Source organism: Ornithorhynchus anatinus, chromosome 17 (genome assembly GCF_004115215.2).
Source record: "Ornithorhynchus anatinus isolate Pmale09 chromosome 17, mOrnAna1.pri.v4, whole genome shotgun sequence".
NCBI lineage: Eukaryota > Metazoa > Chordata > Mammalia > Monotremata > Ornithorhynchidae > Ornithorhynchus > Ornithorhynchus anatinus.
Window position 1 is genome coordinate 3,144,775 of NC_041744.1, and position 24,539 is coordinate 3,169,313.

The 24,539-nt window shown below is 57.8% G+C and overlaps 2 protein-coding genes across 2 annotated transcripts; one reads left to right on the top strand and one right to left on the bottom strand.

The window, feature by feature from the left end:
- Positions 1-590: 590 nt before the first annotated feature.
- Positions 591-2,090, bottom strand: CLDN4 (claudin 4). Its single transcript, XM_001510784.4, has one exon. The coding sequence runs from the start codon at positions 1,407-1,409 to the stop codon at positions 780-782; it is 630 nt and encodes a 209-aa protein (XP_001510834.2). The 5' UTR covers positions 1,410-2,090; the 3' UTR covers positions 591-779.
- Positions 2,091-23,347: 21,257 nt separating this feature from the next.
- Positions 23,348-24,310, top strand: CLDN3 (claudin 3). The gene has a single exon (XM_001509908.4). It carries the CDS (start codon positions 23,370-23,372, stop codon positions 24,012-24,014), a length of 645 nt encoding a protein of 214 aa, XP_001509958.1. The 5' UTR covers positions 23,348-23,369; the 3' UTR covers positions 24,015-24,310.
- Positions 24,311-24,539: the final 229 nt, after the last annotated feature.

Sequence of the window (24,539 nt, forward strand, 5' to 3'; positions counted from 1 at the left end):
CACCCTAGCAGGGCGAGGCAAGGAGAATACACACAAACACACACACAACACGTTTTCCCACCCGGATGGGGGTGCATTTACAGTCCCCGAGCGGAAGGGGGCGCACTTTCGGTCCCCGAGCGAATGGGGGCGCACTTCTGTCCCCGACCGGATGGGGGCGCGCTCCCGGGCCCCCGAGGGCCCATCCCCGGCCTCTGCCCCGAAACTGCCCCTTCCCTCCACCTGGCACGAACCAGCCGGCCAGGCAACCCCGGAGCCCCGCGCCGGTCACCCAAGAACCAGCTCAGATCCCCCGTGCACGCTGTCAGTGCAGCGCCCCCCCCCCCCCCGCGGCTCCCGAATGGGCCCGGCCGCTCGGTCTCTTCCAAGCGGGGTGGAGGAGTCCATGGAGGGACGATGGGGGGGCGGGGGGGGAGGAAAGGAGGAGGAGGGGCGCTCCCCGGCAGTCCGGGCGGCTCCACCCGATGCTAGCAGGGGGCGAGGCCGGGGTCGGGATGAACCATCCTTGCAGCCCCGAGGTCGGAGAAGAGGCGGGGGGGGGGGGGCTCCCCGCCCCCGGAGATCCGGGCCGGGAGGGGGCGGGGCCGGAGGAGGGGGGAGGTCTCGCGCGCGCCCCCTAGCGTCCAGGGCCGGGCCCTACACGGAGCGGGAGGGAAGGCCGCGCGCGCGCCCCCTAGCGTCCAGGGCCGGGTGGGGAGAGGGAGGAGGGGGGCGCAGGCGGCGCAGGCGCAGAGGGGCGCGGTGGCGCTCGTCGGCCCCCTAGCGGCGAGGGCGGGGCCCTACACGTAGTTGGTGGTGGGGGCGGAGCGGGCGGCCGAGTACTTGGCGGAGTAAGGCTTGTCCCGGCGCGGGGGGCAGTTGCAGCAGAGCAGGCCCCCGCCCAGGAGCAGGAGCCCGGCGGCCGCCCAGCCGATGTACAGCGAGGCCCCCATCTCCCGCTTCTGGCCCTGGGAGACGGTGGGGTTGTAGAAGTCGCGGATGATGTTGTTGGCCGTCCAGGAGACGGGGATGATGGCCAGCACGCCGGCCAGCAGGAACACCACCCCCGCCACGATGGTGGTCTTGGCCTTGGCCGCCTCGTCCTCCACGCAGTTGGTGCACTTGCCCCCGACGACGGCCAGGAGCACGGCCAGGGCCGCCACGACGATGCAGATGACCACCAGGGCCCGGGCGGCCTGCAGGTCCTGGGGCAGGGCCAGCATGGAGTCGTAGACCTTGCACTGCATCTGGCCGGTGCTCTGCACCACGCAGTTCATCCACAGCCCCTCCCAGATGGTCTGGGCCGTCACGATGCTGCTGCCGATGAAGGCCGAGACCCTCCACATGGGCAGCGCGCAGCAGAGCATCACGCCCAGCCAGCCCAGCACGGCCAGGGCCACGCCCATCACCTGCAGCCCCATGGAGCCCATCGCGCCGTCCCTCAGGCGCTTCCTCTTCGAGGCCCTCCGCGTCGGGCGGCCGGAGGGGAAGGGGTCGACCGGACGCGGGGCCGCCGGGGTGGAGGGCGGGGAGCGGGGTCCGTCGGGTCTTCGCTCGCCGCGGCCGACCTGGCCCTCCAGATGTGCGGGGACTTATATGGCTTCGGGATGGGGAGGCGGGGCCGGTCCTCCGACCGGTTGCCCCGGATTCCTCCCTCCCTTCCCCTCCCCTCCCCGCCGCAAAGGGACTTTGAGGTATCGGCCTCTCGGCCCCCGGGACCTTAGTCACCGGGGACGTCGGGCCGAGAGCGACTCTCGGAGGAAACTCCGCTCTCCCTTCCGGGTAAACAGAGACGCGACGTCAGGCGGGGCCTAGTCACCCGTGGGGATGAGGCCTAGGAGGCTGCTGAGGCTGACGCATCGACTCGGGCGGGGAGGGGGCGGCCTCCCCTCCTGCCCCCGGCACCCGGCTACCTTCTATCCACGACGGTGCTGGGCACTTAGTAAGCCCTTAAGAAATATCGTCGTTATCGAGTCGCTTCACTCTTCCGGGCCTCCCTTCCCGCCCTCCTAAAATGGGCATTGAGGCCGGGAGCCCCGCCTGGGGCAACCCGGTTACCTTCTAATCTACTCCCGTGCTTAGGACAGTGCTTGGCACATAGTAAGCGCTTAAGCGATACCGTAGCTATTATTATTATTAAGTCGCTTCACTTCTCTGTGCCTCAGCTCCCTCCCCTGTAAAATGGGGATTAAGACTGTGAGCCCCACGTGGGACGGGGACGGTGTCCAACCTGATTTGCTCGTATCCACCCCAGCGTTTAGTGCAGCGCCTGGCTCGTAGTAAGCCCCCGACAAATACCATAATTATGATTAGTCCTGGGAGCCGGGGAGGCCGTTCCGGTCTGACTGGGAGATGGGCACGTGGTCCGCTGCTGCATACAGTGCCCGGCTCTGCCAACCGTCCCGGGGGGCGGGGGCTCAGCCCCCTCCCTTTGTCCGGCTCTGGGCGAGGGGCGCGGGGAGCATACCTTCCCTGGTCTCCGTCCAGAGGGGCCGGCGGTGCCCGACGGCGGAGATGCCGATCCTCAGGAAGCCTGGGAAAAGAGGATCAGCATCTTTGGAGCAGTCCCCACGGGACCTTGGGGAGACACCCTAGTAATAAAAATAATAATAACGACGGTATTTGTTAAGCGCTTCTTACGTGCCAAGTACTGTTCTAAGCACTGGGGTGGATGCAAGGTAATCGGGTTGTCCCATGAGGGGCTCACAGTCTTAATCCCCATTTTCCATATGAGGGAACTGGGCACGGAGAAGTGAAGCGATTTGTCCGAAGTCACAAAGCAGACAAGTGTCGGATGCGGGATTAGAACCCACGACCTCCTCCTGACTCTCAGGTCCGTGCTCTATCCACAAGGAGCTTATGCTAACAAGGGCGACCGACATGAAAATATTGTCGAATAATCAGGATAAATCGATGGCTAGTTCACTGATGCCATACCCAGGATGTGGGGGAGACGGGGGAGATTAGCGGGCCTCTCTTTGGAGATAATAATGATGGTATTTGTTAAGCGCTTACTACGTACACTGTTCTAAGCGCTGGGGTAGATACAAGGTCATCAGGTTGTCAGACGTGGGGCTCAAAGTCATAATCCCCATTTTACAGATGAGGTCACTGAGGCCCAGAGAAGTGAAGTGACCTAGGCGAAGTCACACAGCCGACAAGTGGAGGAGGCAGGATTAGAATCCACGACCTCTGCCTCCCAGGCCCAGGCTCTTCCCCCGCTGCTCTTCCCCCGCCCAGGAAGCCCCCCGACCCCCACTGGGTCCCGGTCCCGGACCGGGGCAGCTGACCGATTCTGTCCGGCTCCATCTGGTCGCCAAACCTGCGACAAATATTCGGCGGAACCTGTTTGCCGGGCGCCAGCGGAGACGGGGGCGGGAGGGAGGAGGCGGCCTGGGTCCTCCCCTCCTCAGCCCCCAGCGTGGGGACCCAGGAAAGGGAGGGAGGAGAGCTCCAGGAGGAGCTGGGCCACCCGAGGCCCAAGCCGTCCCTCTACCTCCCCATGGCCATCCTAGCCTGTGAGCCCGTCGTTGGGTAGGGACCGTCTCTGTTGCCCAGTTGTACTTTCCAAGCGCTTAGTACAGTGCTCTGCACACAGTAAGCGCTCGATGAACACGACTGAGTGAACGATTCCCTCCCCCGCAGCCAGTCCTCGCCCCCTCCCCGCGGAGAAGGGGCTTCTGGAGGCCCTAGACCTGGGCCCCGCTGACCCCCGGGCCGTTGCCCTGGATTTTTCCAGGTCAGGTCATGGACCTATGGGCCGGTGATTCAGACGGCCCATGGGAACTTCCCGCAGGGCCCCACCCCCAACCCCATTCCCACCTCTCCCGTTTGGTCAGCCAGGACACGGGCGGGGGTCATTCCGGGGGGCGTCCAAATCGGTGACCACCCCTGCAAGGGCATGCCCCGTCCAGGGGCTGAGAACCCGCGGGAAAAGAATAAAAGTAGAGGGAGAGAACAGGAGAGGGCAAAGTGGCAGAGAAGAGGGATAGAAAGGGGAGGGGGCACTGGGCATAGGGGACGAGGGAATAAGGGCAGAAGGAGGTGTGGAGGCAGAAGAGGAGGGGGCCCGGGGCAGGAGGGAAAGCCGGCTTTCCTGGTTCCTCCTCTTTCCTTAAATGGTGCCCCTCCCCGTCCTCACCCTCTCTGAGAGCTTCCAGGGCACAGGGTTAGTTAGGCGTCTGGAGAGCCCTATCCCGAGCTCCCTCGAGGCTGGCACGCAACGGGCATCTACAACAGTGCCCTGAACCGGGAAATCCACGCAGCCCCGCGAATGGAAACCCCCTCCCCCTTGCCCCCATCCCAGGGGTAGCGGAGTCCCGCTCTGAGCGCCCGCTCCCTTCCTCCGGGCCACCGCCCTCCTGGGCCGTCCCCAAATCCACCCCCTCTCCTTCTGCAGAAGGCTCCGAAAACTCCCCACCTCCTCCAGGAAGCCTTCCGAGATTACTCCCACCCGCCCAGAGTCTCTCCGGGGCCCCTCCGGCACTTGGACTAAATTCCGTCTAGTCTGTCCATCTCTAGGGCTTCCTCAGTCTGGCGACCCCTTCGAGAGTAGGGACCCAACCTTCCTCTCCCCAGAACCCAGCCCTGTGAGAGAAGGGGGGGCGTGGACGAAAGCACGCGTGTGTCAGGGGTTTAGTACACTACTCTCTGTACACAGTAGTGAGAGTTCAATAAATACCACTGACAAGTCTTTCCGTCCTGCCTCTCCTCTCTCCTGACAACCCCTCGAGGGCCGGAACCAGGTCTTCTCCAGTACTTACTGTATGCTGGGACCGAGATCTGGGAAAGAATTCCCAGTTGGGAATTAGGCACGGTCCCTCTCCTTTAGGGTCCTCACAGTCTAAAACTAAAAAGGGGGCGAAGAGGATGGTGACAGACACTTAAGGAGCGCTCAGGCTGAGCTGTCCCCAGGTGGCAAGTGGGTGGGTGGGTGGTCCGGGCTGCCAGTTGACCGGCCGACAGACGATTCGGTGCCCTGCTCCGGGACAGGACCCACCTCTCCACTAGAGTTCTCAACGTCACCCATTGGTGACTTTGGGGTGCCCGGGCAGAGGGTGAACGAGCCCTAAAGGAAGAGGGGGGGCATTGGAGGTGGAAGGCTGGGGGTCCGGGTTTCAGTTCCAGGGAAGCGAGGAATAGGTGATAAGGAGGTGGCAGGACCCTCTAGACTGTAAACTCATTGTGGGCAGGAAATGTGTCTGTTTATTGTTCTACTGTACTTTTCCAAGCATTTAGTACAGTGCTCTGCACACAGTAAGCGCTCGGTAAATACAATTGAATGAATGAAAGGAAAGTGGCGTGGCCTCCCACTTAGACTGCGAGGCCCCAGTGGGTCACGGACTGTGTCCAACCTGATTAGCTTGTATCACAGTAAGCGCTTCACAGATACCATCGTCGTCAGGGCAGGGGGACAGAGGGTATGGGGAAAAGGTGGGGAACCCAAAGAGGGGAGATTAAAACAGGGCAGCATTTAGGGGTGCGGGGTGGGGCTGAGGAGGACAGCGGAGAGGAAGGGAGGGAGTTGGCTGCCCAGTCCCACCTCTCCCTGACTGTGGCCCAGCCCTGGTTCCGGGGGAGTTTACGCCCCCGTTTCGGTTCTCTGAGCCCTTCCCCTGTCTGGGCTCTCCACCCCCACCCCGGGGACCCCCATCTGGTGGGGGTGGGGTTGCTGCCGACTCCTCGCCCAGTGCCACCCCCGGGTCTGTACCCCGCCACCGCAGAGGCCCTGTTGAGGGGCTGAGAACGGGGGAAGATAGGCTCAGAAGGAGGGTTGAAAGCTTAGGGCTGGGGCGGGGGCAAAGCCGGTGCTGGGCCTGGGCCAGGGGTGGAGGTGGGCCCCGGGGCTGGGGCAGGAGATTAGCGGAAGGACCAGTTTCCCCCACGTGACCCGTTGTCCCGCGCCACCGGGGCCGGGGAGGGGGGCCGGGGTCCCCACGGGCGGCGGCGAGGTCCCGAGCCCACGCTCCATCAATCTGGGGGCTGGGGAGAGGGAAGGGGAGGGCCAGGCCTAACCCACGCGTAGCAGAGACACCCCCGCCCCCCACAAAAACCCGCTCTGGGGCCCAGGGAGGGGCGGCGTTCAAGGGATTTGGGATCCGGGTGGAGGAGCTGGGAGAAGATGGGAGAGGGATTGGGGGGGTGGAGCTGGAATTCGGGGGGAGGGGGGCCGAGGGTCAGAAGGAGAGATGGATGTAAGATGGGCACTGAGAGGCCGGGTCTGGGGAGCAGAGGCGGGTAGAGCAGGGCTGTCTTCGGGGGGAGGGGGAGGTCCAAGGTATTGCTGTCCTGGGAACCCTGCTTTTTGTTGGCGTATTTGTTTTTAATGGTATCTGTTAAGCGCTTACTATGAGTCAGTGTTCTAAGCACTGGGTTACAGGTCAATTAGGTGGGACAAAATCCCTGTTCCCCATGTGGCTCGCGGTCTTAGTAGGAGGGAGAACAGGCACTGAATCCCCATTTTCCACTTGAGGAAACTGAGGCCCAGAGATGACCTGGAGATGACCTGGGCGAAGCTGCTGGAGTGAACCCAGCCCGCTTCCCTTGCCCCCTTCCTCCCTAAGAGAGTCTGCCCGGCACCAGCCCCCTCCCCAGGAAACCAGGCCCGGACGGGCAGCCTACAGTCACCACCTCCAGGTCCGTCGCACCCTGCCCACCACCACCCCGGAGTGCCCCCCAACCGGTCCTGGGTTTCGGGGGGCTTTTCCCTCTCATTCCCACCGAGCCGAGCCTTTCCCAGTCCGGGCTCCGGGCATTTCCTGTCTAAATGGCTCAACCTTGCGGCCCCACCCTGGCCCTCCCAGGGAGTTTCATCTGCAGCCTTAATGACGGGGCTGTGGCCTGTTGACTCCTCCGCCTGCGATCCCTCCGTCAGATCGGTCCCGAGACTGGTGCCCGCCCCACCCTCCTGCCCGCCCCACCCGGGGCACCAGGCCAGCTCCCCGTTCCTCACGCTGATGATGGATCCTGCCCCGTGTTTTGGCTCCCCCAGCCCCATGACAGAGGCCCGGCCCTCCAGGCACAGAGCAAAGGTTTCCAGGGAAGGGAGGGAGAGAGAGACAGAGTGAGAAAGAGAGACCCCAGCTTGGGTCATCTCTCCACCCCTGGGCCACCAGGTCCCCCGGTCCTACCATGCGGCTTGGGGTGCTCCAGCCGGCCTCTGTGGGGATGCTTCTCCTGACCGTTTCAGGCACGGGAAAATCCCGAAACTTTGGTCTCCCTGCCCGATCCCAGGAGCTGGGGCTACCACCACCCCAGCCAAGTGGAAAGGGCCCAGACGTGGGAGTCAGGAGACGTGGGTTTTAATCCCGGCTCCACCGACTGCCTGCTGGGTGACCTTGGACAAGTCACTTCGCTTCTCTGTGGCACAGTTTTCACATCTATAAAATGGGAATTCAATACCTGTACTCCCCACCCCTACTTAAATTGTGAACCCCGTTATGGGACAGGGACTGAGTTCAATCTGATTATTCTGCACTTACCCCAGTATTTAGCACAGGGCTTGTCACATAGAAAGTGCATAACGAACACCACAATTATCATTATTACTGTCCTACATGTTTATTTTTCTATCTCCCAGGTCCCATCTCCCCTGCTATCATCTCAGCAATTTTGCACTCCCTACTTCTGGTTTCAGAGTCGCTTATCTCGGTTTACATAATCTACTCTCTGAGTAGAGTATGGACTCCAGCCTGGTGAGGGGGAAAGCCGGAAGTCGGGGCTAAGTTCTGCTCCAGAGAGTGGAAACTCCGCAGGGAAGGGTGGTTACGGGGGCAGGGGTTCGCCCCTGCATCCGGAGAAGAGGAGCTAGACCCTGTCTCTTCTGTTCAAAAATTACTCTATGCTTGTCTCCCCAGCCCCTGGATTTTTAAAAATTATTTTTTTTATGGTATTTGTTAAACACTCACTATGTACCAGGCACATTACTAAGTGCAGGGATAGATACAAGCATATCAGGTTGGGTACGCTCCCTGTCCCGCATGGGGCTCATGGTCTTAATCCCCCTTTTACAGATGAGGGAACTGAGGCAGAGAGAAGTGAAGCGACATACCCGAGGTCACATAGCAGACAAGTGGCGGAGCTGGGTTTAGAACCCAGGACCTTCTGACTTCCAGGCTCAGGCTCTACCCACCAGGTCTCAGTGGCTCCTTCCTGGCCCCGGGTCCAGGCCCCTTGGGCTCTCCAAATTCCCCTGCCCCACGTTTCCCCCCATCCCTGATGTCACTCTGAGTCCAGGTGCCTGGGGCCCCTGGGCTCAGTGCCCATCTCTCTAAAAAGGGCCTGGTGCCCACATCCTCCCCTTCACCCTCCTCCCTCCCAGCCCCAGAGCCCAGGGAGGAAGCCAATTACCACCGCCCCCATCACCTGACTGCCAGCCCAGGGGAGAAAAAGACCGAGCCCCAGCCGTGCCCGAGGAACCGGGGCGAAGTAGACAAGAAAATCCAGGAGTCCCGACGCCCGGTCCTGCTCTGCTCCCCGTGGCCCTCCTGCTCTCTCTATCCCCACGGGCCTGGCACCGAGCATCGTGGGGGCACAAGCTGCCTCCCGAGCCTGCGGGGGCGCAGAGCGGTGCCAGGGCCAGGCGGGCTCGGCCATTCTTCCCCTCCGGGCCGGTGCTGGCAAGGCTCCGGGAGCCAGAGGGGAGGTGGGTGGGGCGGCAGGGGGAAAGCCGGGACCCCGCCTCAGGGGGTCACCGAACCACCCAGACTGGGAGGACGGCTGACGCATCCCGGCCCGCAGGGTGCAGGGGAGCCTGCTGGGTTTTTAACCCTGATTAAGAGGGTGATGCTGATAGGGACTGTGGTGGTTTGGACCTTATCGGAAGAGACCAGCCCCAGCCCCAGGATGGGCCTGGTCCGCCCACCCTCCAGCAGCTGCAGTACTCGGGGTCCGCCTATTCCAGAGAGATTTCAGGTGGGAGGTGTGGGGGAAAATCCGTGGCAGGTCGGGGGAACAGCATCCAGCCCATAGGTCACACAGGAAAACACCATTGTTTTTATTTATGGGATTTATTAAAAGCTTACTATGTCTCAAACACTGTTCTAAGCACTGGGGTAGCTATTGCATGTTGCTCAGGTCAGGCACAGTCCCTCTCCTGCAAGGGGCTTACAGTAGGAGGGAGAACAGGTACTTAATCCCCACTTTACAGTTGGGGGAACTGAAGCATAGAGAAGTGAAGTGACTTGCTCACAAGGTCAAAGAGCAAACATTTGACAGAGCCAGGATTAGAATCCAGGTCCTCTGACTCACAAGCTCGTGCTCTTTCCACCAGGCTCTGCTGCTCCCCAGAATCCTCCCCACCCAACAGACCCAGCGGTCTGATATCCTGGGAGTTTGTCTAAAGTAGTCAGACTCTACCTAATCCCAGTGTCTGGGCCCTCCCTTCCCAAGGCCCCTGCTCAAGGTCAGGGCCCTGGGAGATCTAACTCCATTGCTCAACTCCCGTGGCCTAGTGGAAAGAGCACGGGCCTGGGAGTCCGAGGCCGGGGGTTCTAATCCTGGCTCCACCATATGTCTGCTCTGTGACCTTGGGCAAGTTACTTAACTTCTCTGTGCCTCAGTTCCCTCTTCTGTAAAATGGGGATTAAGACTGGTAGCCCTCTGTGGGACAGAGACTACCTTGTATCTCTCCCAGGGCTTAGAACATTGTTTGGCACCTAGTACGCTCTTAACAAATACCACTATGATTATTATTATTTCTACCTCTCCCAGGCGAGGGGCAGGGGGTTCTGCCTCAGAAGCTTCCTGCCCTGCCTCCTGCTACTCTCCCAGAGGATCCGTTCCACTGGCTCAGCAGCACTCTGCATCTTAGCCCCAGGCACCAGACCCCACAGTCTTGTGAAGACCTCCCCCCTTGATTCTGCTGGGGGTGGGCATCGATCCTGACCCCATCCCCCGGCTCTGGCACCCCTGCAAGCCCCCAGCCTGCTCCACAAACCCTGCCCACACGTGGCCACTCATGGTCACTCGGGAAGAGCTTGAGGATTTCATCTCCTAGAGATTCCTCTAGTCCGGGGTCTCCCAGAACCCCCGTGGAAGAGAAGCCTTAGAAAAGAACACCTTCTAGAGGAGAGAAGATTCCACTAACGCTTATCCAGTTCACTTAGTCATGGCATTTATTAAGGGCTTTCTTTGTACTAAGCATCGGGGTAGTTAAAAGATAGTCAGATGGGTCACAACTCTGCCCCACCTAGGGTTCACAGTCTAAGAGGGAGGGATAACAAGGCTCTGATGCTCATTTTACAGAGGAAGAACTGAGGCCGAGAGTTCAAGTGACTTGGCCAGGGTCACACAGCTGATCATGGGCGGACTTTGGATTAGAATCCATGTCTCCTGGGTCCCAAGCCTTGCTCTTTCCAACAAGGCCATGCTGATTCTCAGCTCGAGCCTCTCCAGATCAATATCAGACCTTTATGGTATGTGCCCATGCCAACCGAGACTCTTTGCCCTGAGCAGGTGCAGAGCCTCTCAAAGCTTCCCCTGCCCATGGCTTCCTTGCCCAGTCTGTAAAGCCCGTGGGTGCCAACTTCATGGGGGATGGGGTCTCTACCAGTGGATTCCCAGCTGGCAAGAGGGTGGTCCAAAGTGGCTTATCATCACCCTCCAAGAGCCTCCAAGTGCGCCTGTAAAGACCCAACCGATTGTATTTACTGAGTACTTACTGTTAATCAGTGAATCAATTAAGTAATTTATTGAGCACTTAATGGGTGCAGAGCACTGAATTAAACACTTGGGAGAGTACATATAACGGAGCTGACGGACATGTTCCCTTCCCCCAAGGAGCTTACAGTCTAGAAGGGGAGGCAGACATTAAAATAAATTACAAATATTTACGTAAGTGCTCTGGGCTGAGGGTGGGGTGAATAAAGATACCTAATCCACGTGCATGGGTGACACAGAAGGGAGAGAGTAAGGGAAATAATGTTTTAATTAGGAAGGCCTCTTGGAGGAAATGATTTTAATAAGGCTTTGAAGGTGGGGAGAATGATAATCTGTGGGGTATGAAAGGGAAGGGCATTCCAGGCCAGGCGGGAGTTGGGCGAGGGGTCGGTGCTGAGATCGAGGTTGACTGAGTAGGATGGTGTTAGAGGAGTGAAATGTGTGGGTTGGGTTGTAGTAGGAAATAAGTGAGGTTAAATAGGACAAGACGATTGAGTGCTTTAAAGCCGGTGGTAAGGAGTTTCTGTCCGACGTGGAGGCGCTTGGACAACCATAGAGGTTTTTGAGGAGTGGGGAAGTATGGACTGGACTGGGGAGCGACAGAGGCAGGGAGGTCAGCAAGGAGGATGTTGCGGTAGTCAAGGTGGGATAGGATAAGTGCTTGGATAAATAATAAATAAATAAGCGTTTGGATAAACGTGGCAGCGCTTTGAATGGAGAGGAAAGGAGGGTTTTAGTGATGTCGTGAAGGTAGAAGCGTCAGGAGTTGTTGACAGATGGAATATTTGGGTTGAGTGAGAGAGATGAGCCTAGGATAATGCCAAGGTTATGGGCACGTGAGATGGGGAGGATTGTGGTGCCATCTACGGTGATGGGAAAATCAGGAGGAGGGCAAGGTTTCGGTGGGAAGATAAGGGGTTCTGGTTTGGACACCTTAAGTTTGAGGTATCGGCGGGACATAAAAGTAGAGGTGTCCTGAAGGCAGGAGGAAATGTGAGACTGCAGAGAAGAGGAGATTTCAGGGGCTGGAGAAGTGGATTTGGAAATCTTCCGCATAGAGATGGTAGTTGAAGCCACTGGAGCAAATGAGTTCTCCAAGGGAGTGGATGGAGATGGAGAATAGAAGGAGAATAGAGAAGCAGCGTGGCTTAGTGGAAAGAGCACGGGCTTGGGAGTCAGAGGTCATGGGTTCGAATCCCAGTCTGCCACTTGTCAGCTGAGTGACCTTGGGTAAGTCACTTAACTTCTAGGTGCCTCAGTGACCTCATCTGTAAAATGGGGATGAAGACTGTGAGCCCCACGTGGGACAATCCGATGACCTCGTATCTACCCCAGCGCTTAGAACAGTGCTCGGCACATAGTAAGCGCTTAACAAACGCCTACACTAAGGAGACCCAGAAGTGAGCCTTGCGGGACGCCCAGGGGGGAAGGCAGAGGAGGAGCCTGCAAAAGAGACTGAGAAGGAGCAGCCAGAGAGATAGGAGGAGAAGAGGAGAGGACAGTGTCAGCGAAGCCAAAGTTAGGTAACGTTTCCAGGAGAAGGGGATGATCGGCAGCTGTGCGCATAGCACTCTGCTAAGCACTTGGGAAAGTTCAGTAGAGTTATTAGGCACTTCGGGAGCTTACAGCTTACCCCCAAAATCAGGTCTTTCTGTCTGCCAGCCTTCCTCCCCCACTTGCCGTTCATCCCCCTTCCTCCTCCGACCCCTACTCAAAATAAGAGGGGCCATCCGAGTCCACCACGGGCAAGCTGGAATGGGCCAAAGGAAAATCCACCCGGACTCCAACACGGTCCATCCCTTCCTCCTCATTTCCTGTTTCCTCCCTCCTTTGGGTGCCTCTGAGGGCCAGAGGGGACCGCAGCAATCACAACACTTTGTATTTGCACAACACTTTTACGTTCTCAAAGCGCTTTCACGTCAGTGATCTCATTTTCTCCTCCCAACATCCCTGCGAGGTAGGGAGGGGACAGGCATTATTATTATCCCCATTTTATAGGTGAGGCAACTGAAGCCTAGACAGGTAGAGGGACTTGCCCCGGGTCACAACAGAGCAGGCCTGGGGCAGAGGTGGGACTTGGAGGCCGAGTCTCCTGACTCCACGGCTCATCCCTTCCCACAAGATCGGGCTGACACCCATAAGCTCCCAGCACCCCTGGGGACAGTAGGGAGACAGGGCTCCCCACGGGCCACAGCGTCCCCCAGGGAAGGATGGAGCCAAACCCAGGGAGGTGGGGGTGGGGGAGCGTGGCCTGGGGCGTGGAGAAGCAGCATGGCGTAGTGGAGAGAGCACGGGCCTGGGAATCAGCAGGTCATGGGTTCTAATCCCGGCTCTGCCACTTAGCTGTGTGACTGTGGGCAAGTCACTTAACTTCTCTGTGCCTCAGTTCCCTCATCTGTAAAATGGGGATTAAGACTGTGAGCCTCATGTGGGACAACCTGATTACCCTGTATACCCCAGCGCTTAGAACAGTGCTCTGCACATCGTAAACGCTTAACAAAAACCAACAGATATAATCCGCGCTCGGCCGCTTGTCTGCTGGGTGACCTGGGGAGAGGCTTCTCTGGACCTCAGCTCCCTCGTCTGTAAAATGGGGATGGAGACTGTGAGCCCCACAGGGACTGTGTCCAATCCGATTTGCTTGTATCCAACGCAGCGCTTAGAACAGTGCCTGGCACATAGTAAGCGCTTAACAAATACCATTCTTACTATAAGGCCGCCCTGCGGAGGACCAAGGATGGGATGAGGCGTCACCTAGTGGCGACGGGCTGTCCCTGCAGCTTTCATTCATTCAGACGTTCGATCGTATTTATTGAGCGCTTATTGTACTGGGCGTTTCCTGGCTAAAACGGCAACTTTTATTCTTTTAACGGCATTTCATTCAGGCAGTCGCATTTTTTGAGCGCTTACTGAGTGCAGGGCACTGCACTAAGCCCTTAGGAGAGTACAGTACAACAATAAACAGTGGCATTCCCTGCCCACAACGAGTTTATGGACAACCTCATTCCCCTGTATCTATCCCAGCGCTTAGAACAGTGCTCTGCACCTAGTAAGCGCTTAACAAATACCAACATTATTATTTATGGTCTCGAGGGGGATTCTGTTTACCCCTTACTATGTGGCAGGCACTGTTCTAAGCGCTGAGGTAGATATAAACTAATCAGCTTGGACACGGTCCATGTCTCACAGGGGGCTCACGACTTGAATCCATCCCCCTTTTACAGATCAGGGAACTGGGGCCCAGAGAAGTGAAGTGACTTGTCCAAGGTCACCCTGCAGACAAGTGGCGGCGCCGGGATTGGAACTCAGGTCCTTCTGGTTCCTGGGCCCGGACTCTATTATTCATTCATTCATTCAATCGTATTTACTGAGTGCTTACAGTGTGCAGAGCGCTATACGAAACTCTTGGGAAAGTAAAAATAGAGCAATAAAGAGAGACAGTTTCTGCCCACAACGAGCACACAGACTCATCCACTAGGGGATGTTGCTCCTTGACTTCTCCGTGACTCCGCAGACCGTTAACCCTCAGAAGACAGAGAGGGTCCCCTGAACTCTTGGGGATTTGCATATCTACATCTATACCTCCAGCTTGAACTTTCTCCCTCTCTGCAGTCTCGCATTTTCTCCGGCTTTCAAGACATCTCTACTTGGATGTCCTCCCGTCACCTCCAACTTAACACCTCTAAAACAGAATTTATCTTCCCACCCAAATCCCGTCCTCCCAGTGACTTTCCCCACACTGTAGACAGCACCACCATCCTGCCTGTCTCCCAAATCCGTAACCTTGATGTGATCCTTGACTCCTCTCTCATTCAACCCACATATTCAATCCTGTCACCAAATCCTGTCGGACCCACCTTCACAACATCCCTAAAATCTGCCCTTTCCTCTCCATTCAAATGGCTTCCACGTTAATCCAATCACTCATCCTATCCCGCCTGGATTACTGCATCAGTCTCCTTCCCCTCCTCCTGCCCCTCCCCACTCCAGTCCAGACTCCACTCTGCCGCCCGAATCATTTTTCTACAAAACGTTCAGGACGTGTTCCCCCACTCTTCAAGAACTCCCAGTGGTTGCCCATCCACCTCTGCATCAAACAGAAATTCCTCACCATTGGCATTAAAGCAGTCAATCACCTTGCCCTCTCCTACCTCACCTCATTATTCTCCTGCTATATCCCAGCCTCCACACTCTGCTCCTCTAATGCCAACCTTCTCACTGTATCTCGATCGCGTCTATCTCACCGCCGGCCTCTTGCCTACATCCTGTCTCTGGCCTGGAACTCTCTCCCTCCTCATATCTGACAGAAAATTACTGTCCCCCTCTTCAAAGCCATATTGAAGGCCCGTCTCCTCCAAGAGGTCTTCCCTGACTAATCCCTCCTTTCCTCTTCTCCCACTCCCTTCTGCATCACCCTGACTCGCTCCTTATATTCATCCCCCTTCCCGGCCCCACAACACCTGTGTCCATATCTGTCACTTATTTATTTATATTAATGTCTTTCTCTCCCTCTAGACTGTAAACTCGCTGTGGACAGGGAATGTGTCTGTTATAGTGTTGTACTGTACACTCCCAAGCGCTTAGTACAGTGCTCTGCACACAGTAAGCACTCAAGTAAATATGATTGACTCTTATATTGCTCTATTGAACTCTCCCAAGTGCTTAGTACAGTGTTCTGGGCACAGTCTGTGCTCAGTAATTATGATCTGACTGTTATATTGTACTCTCCCAAGCATCTAGTACAGTGCTCTGGTCACAATAAGTTCTCAATAAATATAATTGACTGACTGTATCACTGGGGAGACTCCATGTCCTGAGGGTGGGGCAGAGGATAACAATGGACTGACCCAAACAGGGAGATTCCATCCATTCACTCAATCATACTTATTGAGCGCTTACTGTGTGCAGATCACTGTACTAAGCGCTTAGGAGAGTACAATACAACAATAAACAGTGGCATTCCCTGCCCACAACGAGTTCACAGTCTGGAGTGGGGGAAACAGACATCAACGCAAGTAAATAAAATGACAGATATGCACCTAATTGTTTGGGGACCGGGAGGGGGGAAGAGCAAAGGAATAAATCAAGTTATAGATATTCACATAAGTGCTGTGGGTCTAGGTTAGCATCCCAGTCGGAGAGGGATGCAGGGGTCTTCAGGCCCGCCTTTAACTCCCCAGCCACACCTGCCTCCTGCCCGGAGCCCAGGTGGGTGAAGGAGACGCCACAGAAGGCAGTACCATCCCCTGGGGCTGACCTCACTGTCTCCGGGAGTAAATAACCGATGTTGTTTTTCTCCACCACGTGTGGCCTCAAGGCTGTGGGAGGATCCGCTCTGCTTGTGTGTGGGTGGGTGGAGGGCCTCGCCTATCTGTTTGTGTGAGTGCCTCTCTATGCCCGTGTGCCCCTGTCCGCCTGGGTGCACAGGAGCAGGGTGGGAGTACCTGCTGGGCACGCCCCTGTGGGTATTTGCCCCTGTGTGAGTTCCCTGGGGTTGTGCTTCTCTGTGGGTACATGTCCCTGTGTCCCGTGGATGTGCTTCTGTGTGTGTATGTGTCCCTGTGGGTGTGTGCATTTATCCCTGTGTGTGGGTGCGCTTCTGTGTGTCTGTGTCCTTATGTGTGGGTGTGCTTCTGTGACTTTATGTGTCCCCGTGTATGTGTCCCCTGCTGTGGCCACATGGACCGACCCCCCCCCCGCCCCGAGCCCCGGCCTCCCACCTTAGATATTTGGGACAGGGTCAAGCAGGAACCCCCCTCGCCCCTCCGACACAGCCCCAGCTGGATGCCCCCCCAGCCCTACCCCACATGGTCTAAGCCCGCGGCAGGGGGGCAAAGGGCTGGGGTCAGGGGGACTGACAGTGTATAAATATGGAATTTTATTTATTACTGATGTCTGTTTCTTTCCACTGATGTCTCTCTCACCCCCACCTCTAGACCTTGAACGCGTTGTGGGCAGGGACGGTCTCTATTACTGTACTGTACTTCCCTAAGCGCTTAATACAGTGCTCTGCACACAGTAAGCACTCAATAAATACAATTGAATGAACCAATGAATATTCCGGTCGAATGGAAGAGGAATCCCACACCAAACCATAATAACACCGTGGTAGTTCTTAAGCGCTTACTCTGTGCCCGGCGTAATAGTCAGCACTGCTTAGGGCACCCAGGTAACTGAGGCCAAAAGTGAAGTGACTTGGCCAAGGTCACACAGGGGACAAGTGACAGAATCTGGATTAGAACCCAGGTCCTTCTGCTTCCCAGGCTCATGCTCTAACTATTAGATTACCCTGCTTCTCTAAAAATCCGCTGGGGCCTGCTTAGGGGGGCAAATTCGGAGGGAGGGACATCACAAGTCGGGGACGGTATCAGTGGAAGGAGCAGGGCCTGAGAGGGTCACTCCCGGTCCCCCGCACTCCCTCTGCCAGGTAGCCCGGCCCGGCCAGGCCCCGGGAAACAAACAGACCCTCCTCCATCCGGTTCCCCTCAGGAGACCCCCAGGCCTCCCCAGGCAGGGACAGCGAGAAGCAGTGTGGCCCAGTGGATAGAGCCCGGGCCTGGGAGTCAGAGAACCTGGCTTCTAATCCCGGCTCTGCCACTTCTCCGCCGTGTGACCTTGGACAAGTCCCTTCGCTTCTCTGTGCCTCAGTTACGGCATCTCTAAATCGGGGATTAAGACTGTGAGCCCCGCAGGGTCTGAGTCCAACATGATTATCTGGTATCTATCCCAGAGCTTAGTACGGTACCTGGCACCTAGTAAGCGATTAACAAATACCAAAATTATTAGTCCTGTTATTATTATTATTAGCATTTGGAGCCGGGATCCCCGGGGTGGTTGGGCGGTGATTACTGCTAACAGCCTGAAAGGACCCAGCTGCTTTCCCGGGCTGAGATCATCACTGGCTTGATGATGACACCCCAGAGAGAGGAGAGGGGAGTGGGAGGGGGGAGGTTACCCGGAAACAGCCCACCTGGGAGAGGTCTCAGGTGTCCCAGAGTTGACATCCCGGCGAGGACCCGAGGCTGCAGGTGCTGGCTTTCGGTTTCAAGAAGTGACTCGGCCCTTATAGCCTCTGAGAAGGGGGGTGGACAGATAGTTTCTCTGCACCCTCCTCTGAGGCTCTGGAAACCCCCTCACTGCCCCCTTCTGCCTGCCTGACTGCAAAGGAGGGGACTCCAGCCAAGTGAGGAGCAAACTCTGGGGTAACAATAATAATAATTGTGGTATTTGTTAAGCGCTTCTTATGTGCCAGACACTCTACTAAGCGCTGGGGTGGATACAGGAAATCAGGTTGGTCACAGTTCCTGTCCTCTGTGGAGCTCACAGTCTCAATCCCCATTTTTACAGATGGGGGAACTGAGACCCAGAAAAGTGAAGTGATTTGTCCAAAGTCACACAGGAGACAAGAGGCGGAGCCAGGGTTAGGATTCATGCTCTTCTGACTCCCAGGCCCCCGTTCTACCCACTGTGCCACGTCTGCCCCTTGCTGCAGCTTGGATTCCCACGGGCAGAGAGCCAGGGGCCACCTTGGGGTGACCATCAAGGCTCCTCCGCATTCCACCCATCCCCCTTTTGGGGTCTGCGTGAGGCTACCTGCCACTCGACGCCTAAAGGGTTAAGAGACCCGCTGAGGCAAGGCAGTGTTCTGCCCTCTCTAGCCCAACAACCCGTTAATTAATCAATCAATCAATGGTAATTTTTGAGAGCTTACCATGTGCAGAGCACTGTACCAAGCGCTTGGGAGAGTGCAATACAACGGAGTTGGTGGGTGCATTCCCTGCCCACAATCAGCTTACAATCTACAGGGGGAGTCAGGCATCAGTGTAAATAAATAAGGTAATTTAATTTATAGATATGTACATAGCCCATCCTGTATTAGCTCAGGAACCTGCAATGCCTCCAGCTCTCTCTCTCTCTCTCTCACAAACACACACACACCCCATCCCCCCACTCTCTCCTGTCCAGCCCAGCTGATGCCCCAAGTCCAACCAAACAAGTCTGTGCCTGTTCCATGCAACTTACTTTCTCAATACGGAGCTATCACATTCCCCTCACACGCACACCTGGAAAGTCCTCCCTCCTCCTCTTTGCCAAACCTTGCCTCTACCCGAAACCTCCCAGGAGCTTTCCTAGAATAATAATAGTAACTGCGGTATTTCAAAGAGCTTACTGGGTGCCGGACACCGTACTAAGCGCTGGGGTAGATACGAACAAATCAGGTTGGACAAGGTCCCTGTCCCACATGGGGCTCACAAACTTAATCGCCATTTTACAAATGAGGTAACGGGCCCAGAGAAGTGAAGTGGCTTGCCCAAGGTCACAGAGCAGATAAGGGGCAGAGCCAGGATTAGAATCCAAGTCCTTCCGGCTCTCAAGCCCTGGCTCCATCCACCAGGCCACAGGAAGGGTCCTGTCAGATACCAATCCTTCCACTCATCCTTTAGCAACCCCGGTTTCTGTGTGAGTCAGTTGTTAATCGCTTACTATGTGCCAAGCACTAAGTGCTGAAATTACATGTTCAGATTCCTCTCATTTCCATAAAGATCCTTTCTAGGGTAAGATGTGTCGATCCTTTGTGCTTTCTGTTTATTATTCTGTCCGTACCTCTGCTTCAGTCTTTGCTCCTTTGCTCGAATGTCAGGTCCTTGAAGAGAAGGATGGGTTCTAGCTTTTCCTCTGTTCATTCATTCAGTCGTATTTATTGAGCGCTTACTGTGTGCAAAGCACTGTATTAAGCGCTTGGGAGAGTACAATATAAAAAACAACCCCACACATTCCCTGCCCACAACGAACTCACAGTCTCCCTTGCCCAAAAGCCCGGCCTGAGGTTCTGCCCTTGGCCCGATCTGTCCATCCCTCCTGTCGAAATGGGGGTCACCCCGCCCATAATAGGGTGGGAGAGCTCTTAGCATCACCCCTCCTGACCCCCAACCCCCGACCCCCGGCCCCTCAGCCCAGCCCCCGAGTGTAGGGCAGACCAAGAGCGGAACCAAGAGGGAGCCCACTTCTCTCTCTGCTGAGGAACAGGAAGCAGATAAGCAGGAACCTGTGAACTTTCCAGCTATAACTGAGAGTCGTAATCTTAAATAAACTTCTCTCCTTGGGCCAGAAGTGCTGCTTATTTGGCTTGTTGTGGAGGGTGATAAGGACCCAACCAGTTTCAAACCCTTCACTTCTCACGGAGATCCAGACCCACCCGGTGGCCCCGTGACCCGCGGTGGTGCCAAGTGAATCAGCTAGCGGTTCGATTGTCTCCGCGTCCAACGCCCGTGTGCCAAACCGGCTCCCAGAAGCGTCTGAGGGACTGACTTGGCTAGCCTTGTCAGCCCGAGGGTCTGCTCCAGGCTTCTGTCCCCAGTCCCCCGAGGTTCGGATGACTCTATCCTGAGCTCGTGGTCTGATCAGAAAAAACCCTCAGGCATCCTGGACCCATTATTGAGGTTCCCAGAAGACCCCCTGCCCCCCGCCCCCTGCCCCATACCTCTACCTGATCTCCCCAGGACCTGTTCCCCCGACTCCCAGGCACGAGTTCATTCATTCATTCATTCATTCATTCATTCAATAGTATTTATTGAGCGCTTACTATGTGCAGAGCACTGTACTAAGCGCTTGGAATGTACAAATCGGTAACAGATAGAGACAGTCCCTGCCCTTTGATGGGCTTACAGTCTAATCGGGGGAGACGGACAGACAAGAACCAGTGCAATAAATAGAATCAAGTTCTCTCTACTAGGCCACACTGCTTCTCAGAGGGACACCCAGACTGGCACACATATGGAGGGACACCCAGACTGGCACACATATGCAGGCGGGTGTACCCCCACGCATACGTTAATATCCACATACACACAGAGACACATTGAGACTGGCCCCACTTCTTTAGGGACACACAGCTTGTAACAAAAATATACTGACTGGCAAACACAGAGACCGCCCCCCACGCCCCCACCTCCCCCCAGCCAAAAATTCACCACCTACCACATACACACACAGGTGTACACAGACTGGTAAACACACAGAGTCTAGAACACACACTTCTCTTGACACTCACATAGTGAATGCCCTCCGCTACTTTAAGCACACTTTAACACACATAAACCGGAACACGCACAGACTGGAACAAAGAGTCCCATGCACACACACACACACGCACACACACACACACACACACAGAGACCAGTACAAGTGTACTCATCTTTACGTTCACATAGTGAACGCCCTCCCTGAACTTAGGCACACTTTACGCGTCAACCGGAACACCCGTGAACAAATAGAACAAAATAAAGATTCACACGCGCATACACACACACACACATTCACTGTGGAGGCACAAGGAACGTCCAGCCAACCCAACCCTCTGTGACCTGGGTATAATAGTTATGGTACATGTTAAGCACTATGTGCCAAGCGCTGGTCTAAGCGCTGGGTAGATACAAGTTCATCAGGTTGGACAGAGTCCCTGACCCCCATGGGGCTCACACTCTTAATCCCCATTTTACGGATGAGGTAACTGAGACGCAGAGAAGTGAAGGGACTCGCTCAAGGTCACACAGCAGACTTGTGGCAGAGCCGGGATTTGACCCCGGGTCTTTCTGACTCCCAGGCCCGTGCTCTAGCCACTAAGTCACGCTACTTCTCCCACGGACAGAAGGCGAGTGTTGGGTGAAACTCCAAGCAGCCTCTGGGGCAGGCAGAGGGGCAGGAGGAGGGAAGAGGAGGCAGGAATACCATACCATCCCTGACACTGGTAGCTAGAGAGAGGGGAGCATTGGGGAATGGACCCCCCAGGGGGCAGGGAGCCCACCCTCTCTGCCCTCGCCTACGAGGGGAGACTGTTTGGTCTCCTGCTGGCAGGGGGCCCCTAAGAGGCCCTGGCCCATGGCCTTCTGGCGCGGGCTGGTGGTGTTTGCTCAGAGGGAGTTCATGTTTGCCCAGGCCCGTAGTTTGGACCCGGGCCCCAGACTCTGCCCCGTCCACGAGGCTCCGGGGCCGGGGTTCCGGGCCCCGCTCCGAGAGCCACACGGTGGAGCCCCCCATCTCTCGCCCGTCAGCTCCCCGGCAGCGGAGGGTCGTACCACCCGGCTGCGGGTGGCCCCTCGCCCACCGGAAGGGATCAACGTCCGGCTGCTGGACTTGCCCCGCGGGCCGGCAGTCCTGAAGAAAATCCTTCTGGGACCTTTGCCCCGTCCCTGAATCCGGGCCCGGGTTTCAGTTGCTCTCCGGGAATGTTTACCTTCCCCGATATCTCCTGCGCCCACCGAGCAGTGACCTGGGGGGGAGATCAGTCACCCCCAACTCCCATATCCACCTGCCCGTCCCAGCCCCCAGGCTGGCTGCTGGAGGGGCTCTGTCTCCTTTCTAGATCGTAAGCTCAGTGTGGGCCAGGAATGTGTCTGTTTATTGTTATATTGTACTCTTCCAAGGGCTCAGTAAGCACTCAATAAATATGACTGATTGACTGACTGATCCAAGCACAGGCGGCCAAACCTGTTCCCAGGGGGGAAAGGTCACGGGCTGGCGCAGTCCCTGCCCCGCCAAGGACTGGGCTTCTCTGCTCTGGCCGTCTCCTCTGGAAGTCTAGGATCCCGGGGAAACATGAGGAATGTTGCCTTGCCTCACCAGGACCAGCTCAGCCCAGGACAGGTCGAGGAGGGGTGGGCAACGGGATGGTCCCCGCCTACAGTGATCTTGGGGCGTCCGGCCCAGGACCCGCTCAGGGGGGCTCAAAACGGGCAGCTCTAATGCAGATCTGGGTCCAAAGGGGGCCTTTCCCTTCCCCGGCCTCTCAAGGAGCAGGATCACGAAGGAGCGTTCGAGTGTCCCCGTGCCCAAAGCAGGGGGGGCCGGATCGTTCCAGCCGGGCGAGCGGCAACGACCCGAGCCGGGCCTGCTGGCTCCGGCAGCGGAGGAGGAGGAGGAAGAGGGGGAGGAGGAGGAAGAGAGGGGGAGGAGGTGGAAGCGGCCCACGTTCTCCCTCTGCCCGAGGGGGACCGTCCACTCGGCGGCAGAAGGATCCGACCGCACGGGCCGGCTGTCTCCCTGGAGGAGGCGGGGAAGAGGGGCGGGCTGCCCCTCTGGAGGTGGGGGGGCAGTGTGGAAGCCAGTGGCATTTAGATTTCCCAGCCCTGGGCCCCTGAGGCCTCCCCCCGAAGCTCCCTCCGCCTCCCTCCGGGCATTCCTGAGACCCTGCCCGGGCCTGGGCCAAGCGGGTATCGGTGACCTGGTGGAGGGTCACGGGGAAGGGGGGCACCCGGGGCCCAGGGCCCTGCCCTACCTCTTCCCCTTCCTCCCCTACCTCTTCCCCTTCCTCCCCTCCCTGTCCACCACCCCTGTACCCAGGCAGAGGAGGGGCAGGGGGGTGGGCCACGTCACCAGGGGCAGGGAAAGTCCAGGCGAGGACCGGTCCCGCCTCCCCTTCCTCCCTCCCCCTCTGTCCCCTTCCTCCTCCTTCCTTCCCTCCCTCCCTCCCTCCGAGCCCCTGGGCTGACAGGTATTAGCTCCCTCCCCCCGGCCGCCTGAGCTCACTCGGCCGGAGGCTGCGGCAGGTGCGGGACCTAACCCGGTGCCCCTTCTTCGTCGGAGTCGTCCTCCTCCCGCCGCCCAAGGACCGGCCTCTCCCCTCCCCCAGCCGCCACCTCCGGGCTCTCTCGGGGCCTCGACGACCCCCGCCCCTCCCCTCCCCACCCCCCCCCCGCCCCCCACCCCCCCGTCCCGCCCCGCCGGCCTTCAGGATGTCGATGGGTCTGGAGCTGACGGGGGTGGCCCTGGCGGTGCTGGGCTGGCTGGGCACCATCCTGTGCTGCTCGCTGCCCATGTGGAAGGTCACGGCCTTCATCGGCAGCAGCATCGTGACGGCCCAGACCATCTGGGAGGGGCTGTGGATGAACTGCGTGGTGCAGAGCACCGGCCAGATGCAGTGCAAGGTCTACGACTCCCTGCTGGCCCTGCCCCAGGACCTGCAGGCCGCCCGGGCCCTGCTGGTCGTCGCCATCATCCTGGGCGTCCTGGGCCTGCTGGTCTCGCTGGTGGGCGCCCAGTGCACCAACTGCGTGCAGGACGAGACGGCCAAGGCCAAGATCACCATCGTGTCCGGGGTGGTCTTCCTGCTGACCGGCGTGCTGACCCTCATCCCCGTGTCCTGGTCGGCCAACACCATCATCCGCGACTTCTACAACCCGCTGGTGGTCGAAGCCCAGAAGCGGGAGATGGGCGCGGGCATCTACATCGGCTGGGCGGCCGCCGCGCTGCTGCTGCTGGGCGGGGGGCTGCTCTGCTGCTCCTGCCCCCCCAAAGACAAGAAGTACGTCCCGGCCAAGGTCATGTACTCGGCAGCCCGCTCTTCCGGGCCCAGCTACGACCGCAAAGACTACGTGTGAGCAAGGGGCTGCGCCGTCCCCCTTCCCCCTCCGGACAGACACGCACGCACACCCCCAACCCGGAGGGGGAGGGGGGCTCAGCGGGACCTGAGCGGAGGCCGTCCAGGCCCCGGCCGGACAGTGGCCGGGGACCGGCCGGACAGTGGCCGGAGCCCGGCAGGAGCGGGTTGGACGGAAGGCCCTGGGGGTGGGGGAGAGGAGGAGCCCGGTGCGGGAGGGGGGGTGGGGAGGCGTTGGGAGGGCCTTTGTGGGGAGGGGGGAGTTATCACTTTTCCAATAAAATGTGGCTTTTCGCATCCGGATGCTCCTCCTTGACCAGAAAATCGCTCCCGACGCCCCCAGCCCCTGCTGACCCAGACTTTGCTCTCCCCGCCTGGACCCCCACGTCTATCCCCATCCGGGGAGGTGGGTGGTCCAGAGCCGCCCTGCCTCTGATGATGACGATGGTGTTCGTTGAGCCCTTCCTATGTAATACTAATAATGACGATGGCATTTGTTAAGCTCTTACTATGTGCAAAGCACTGT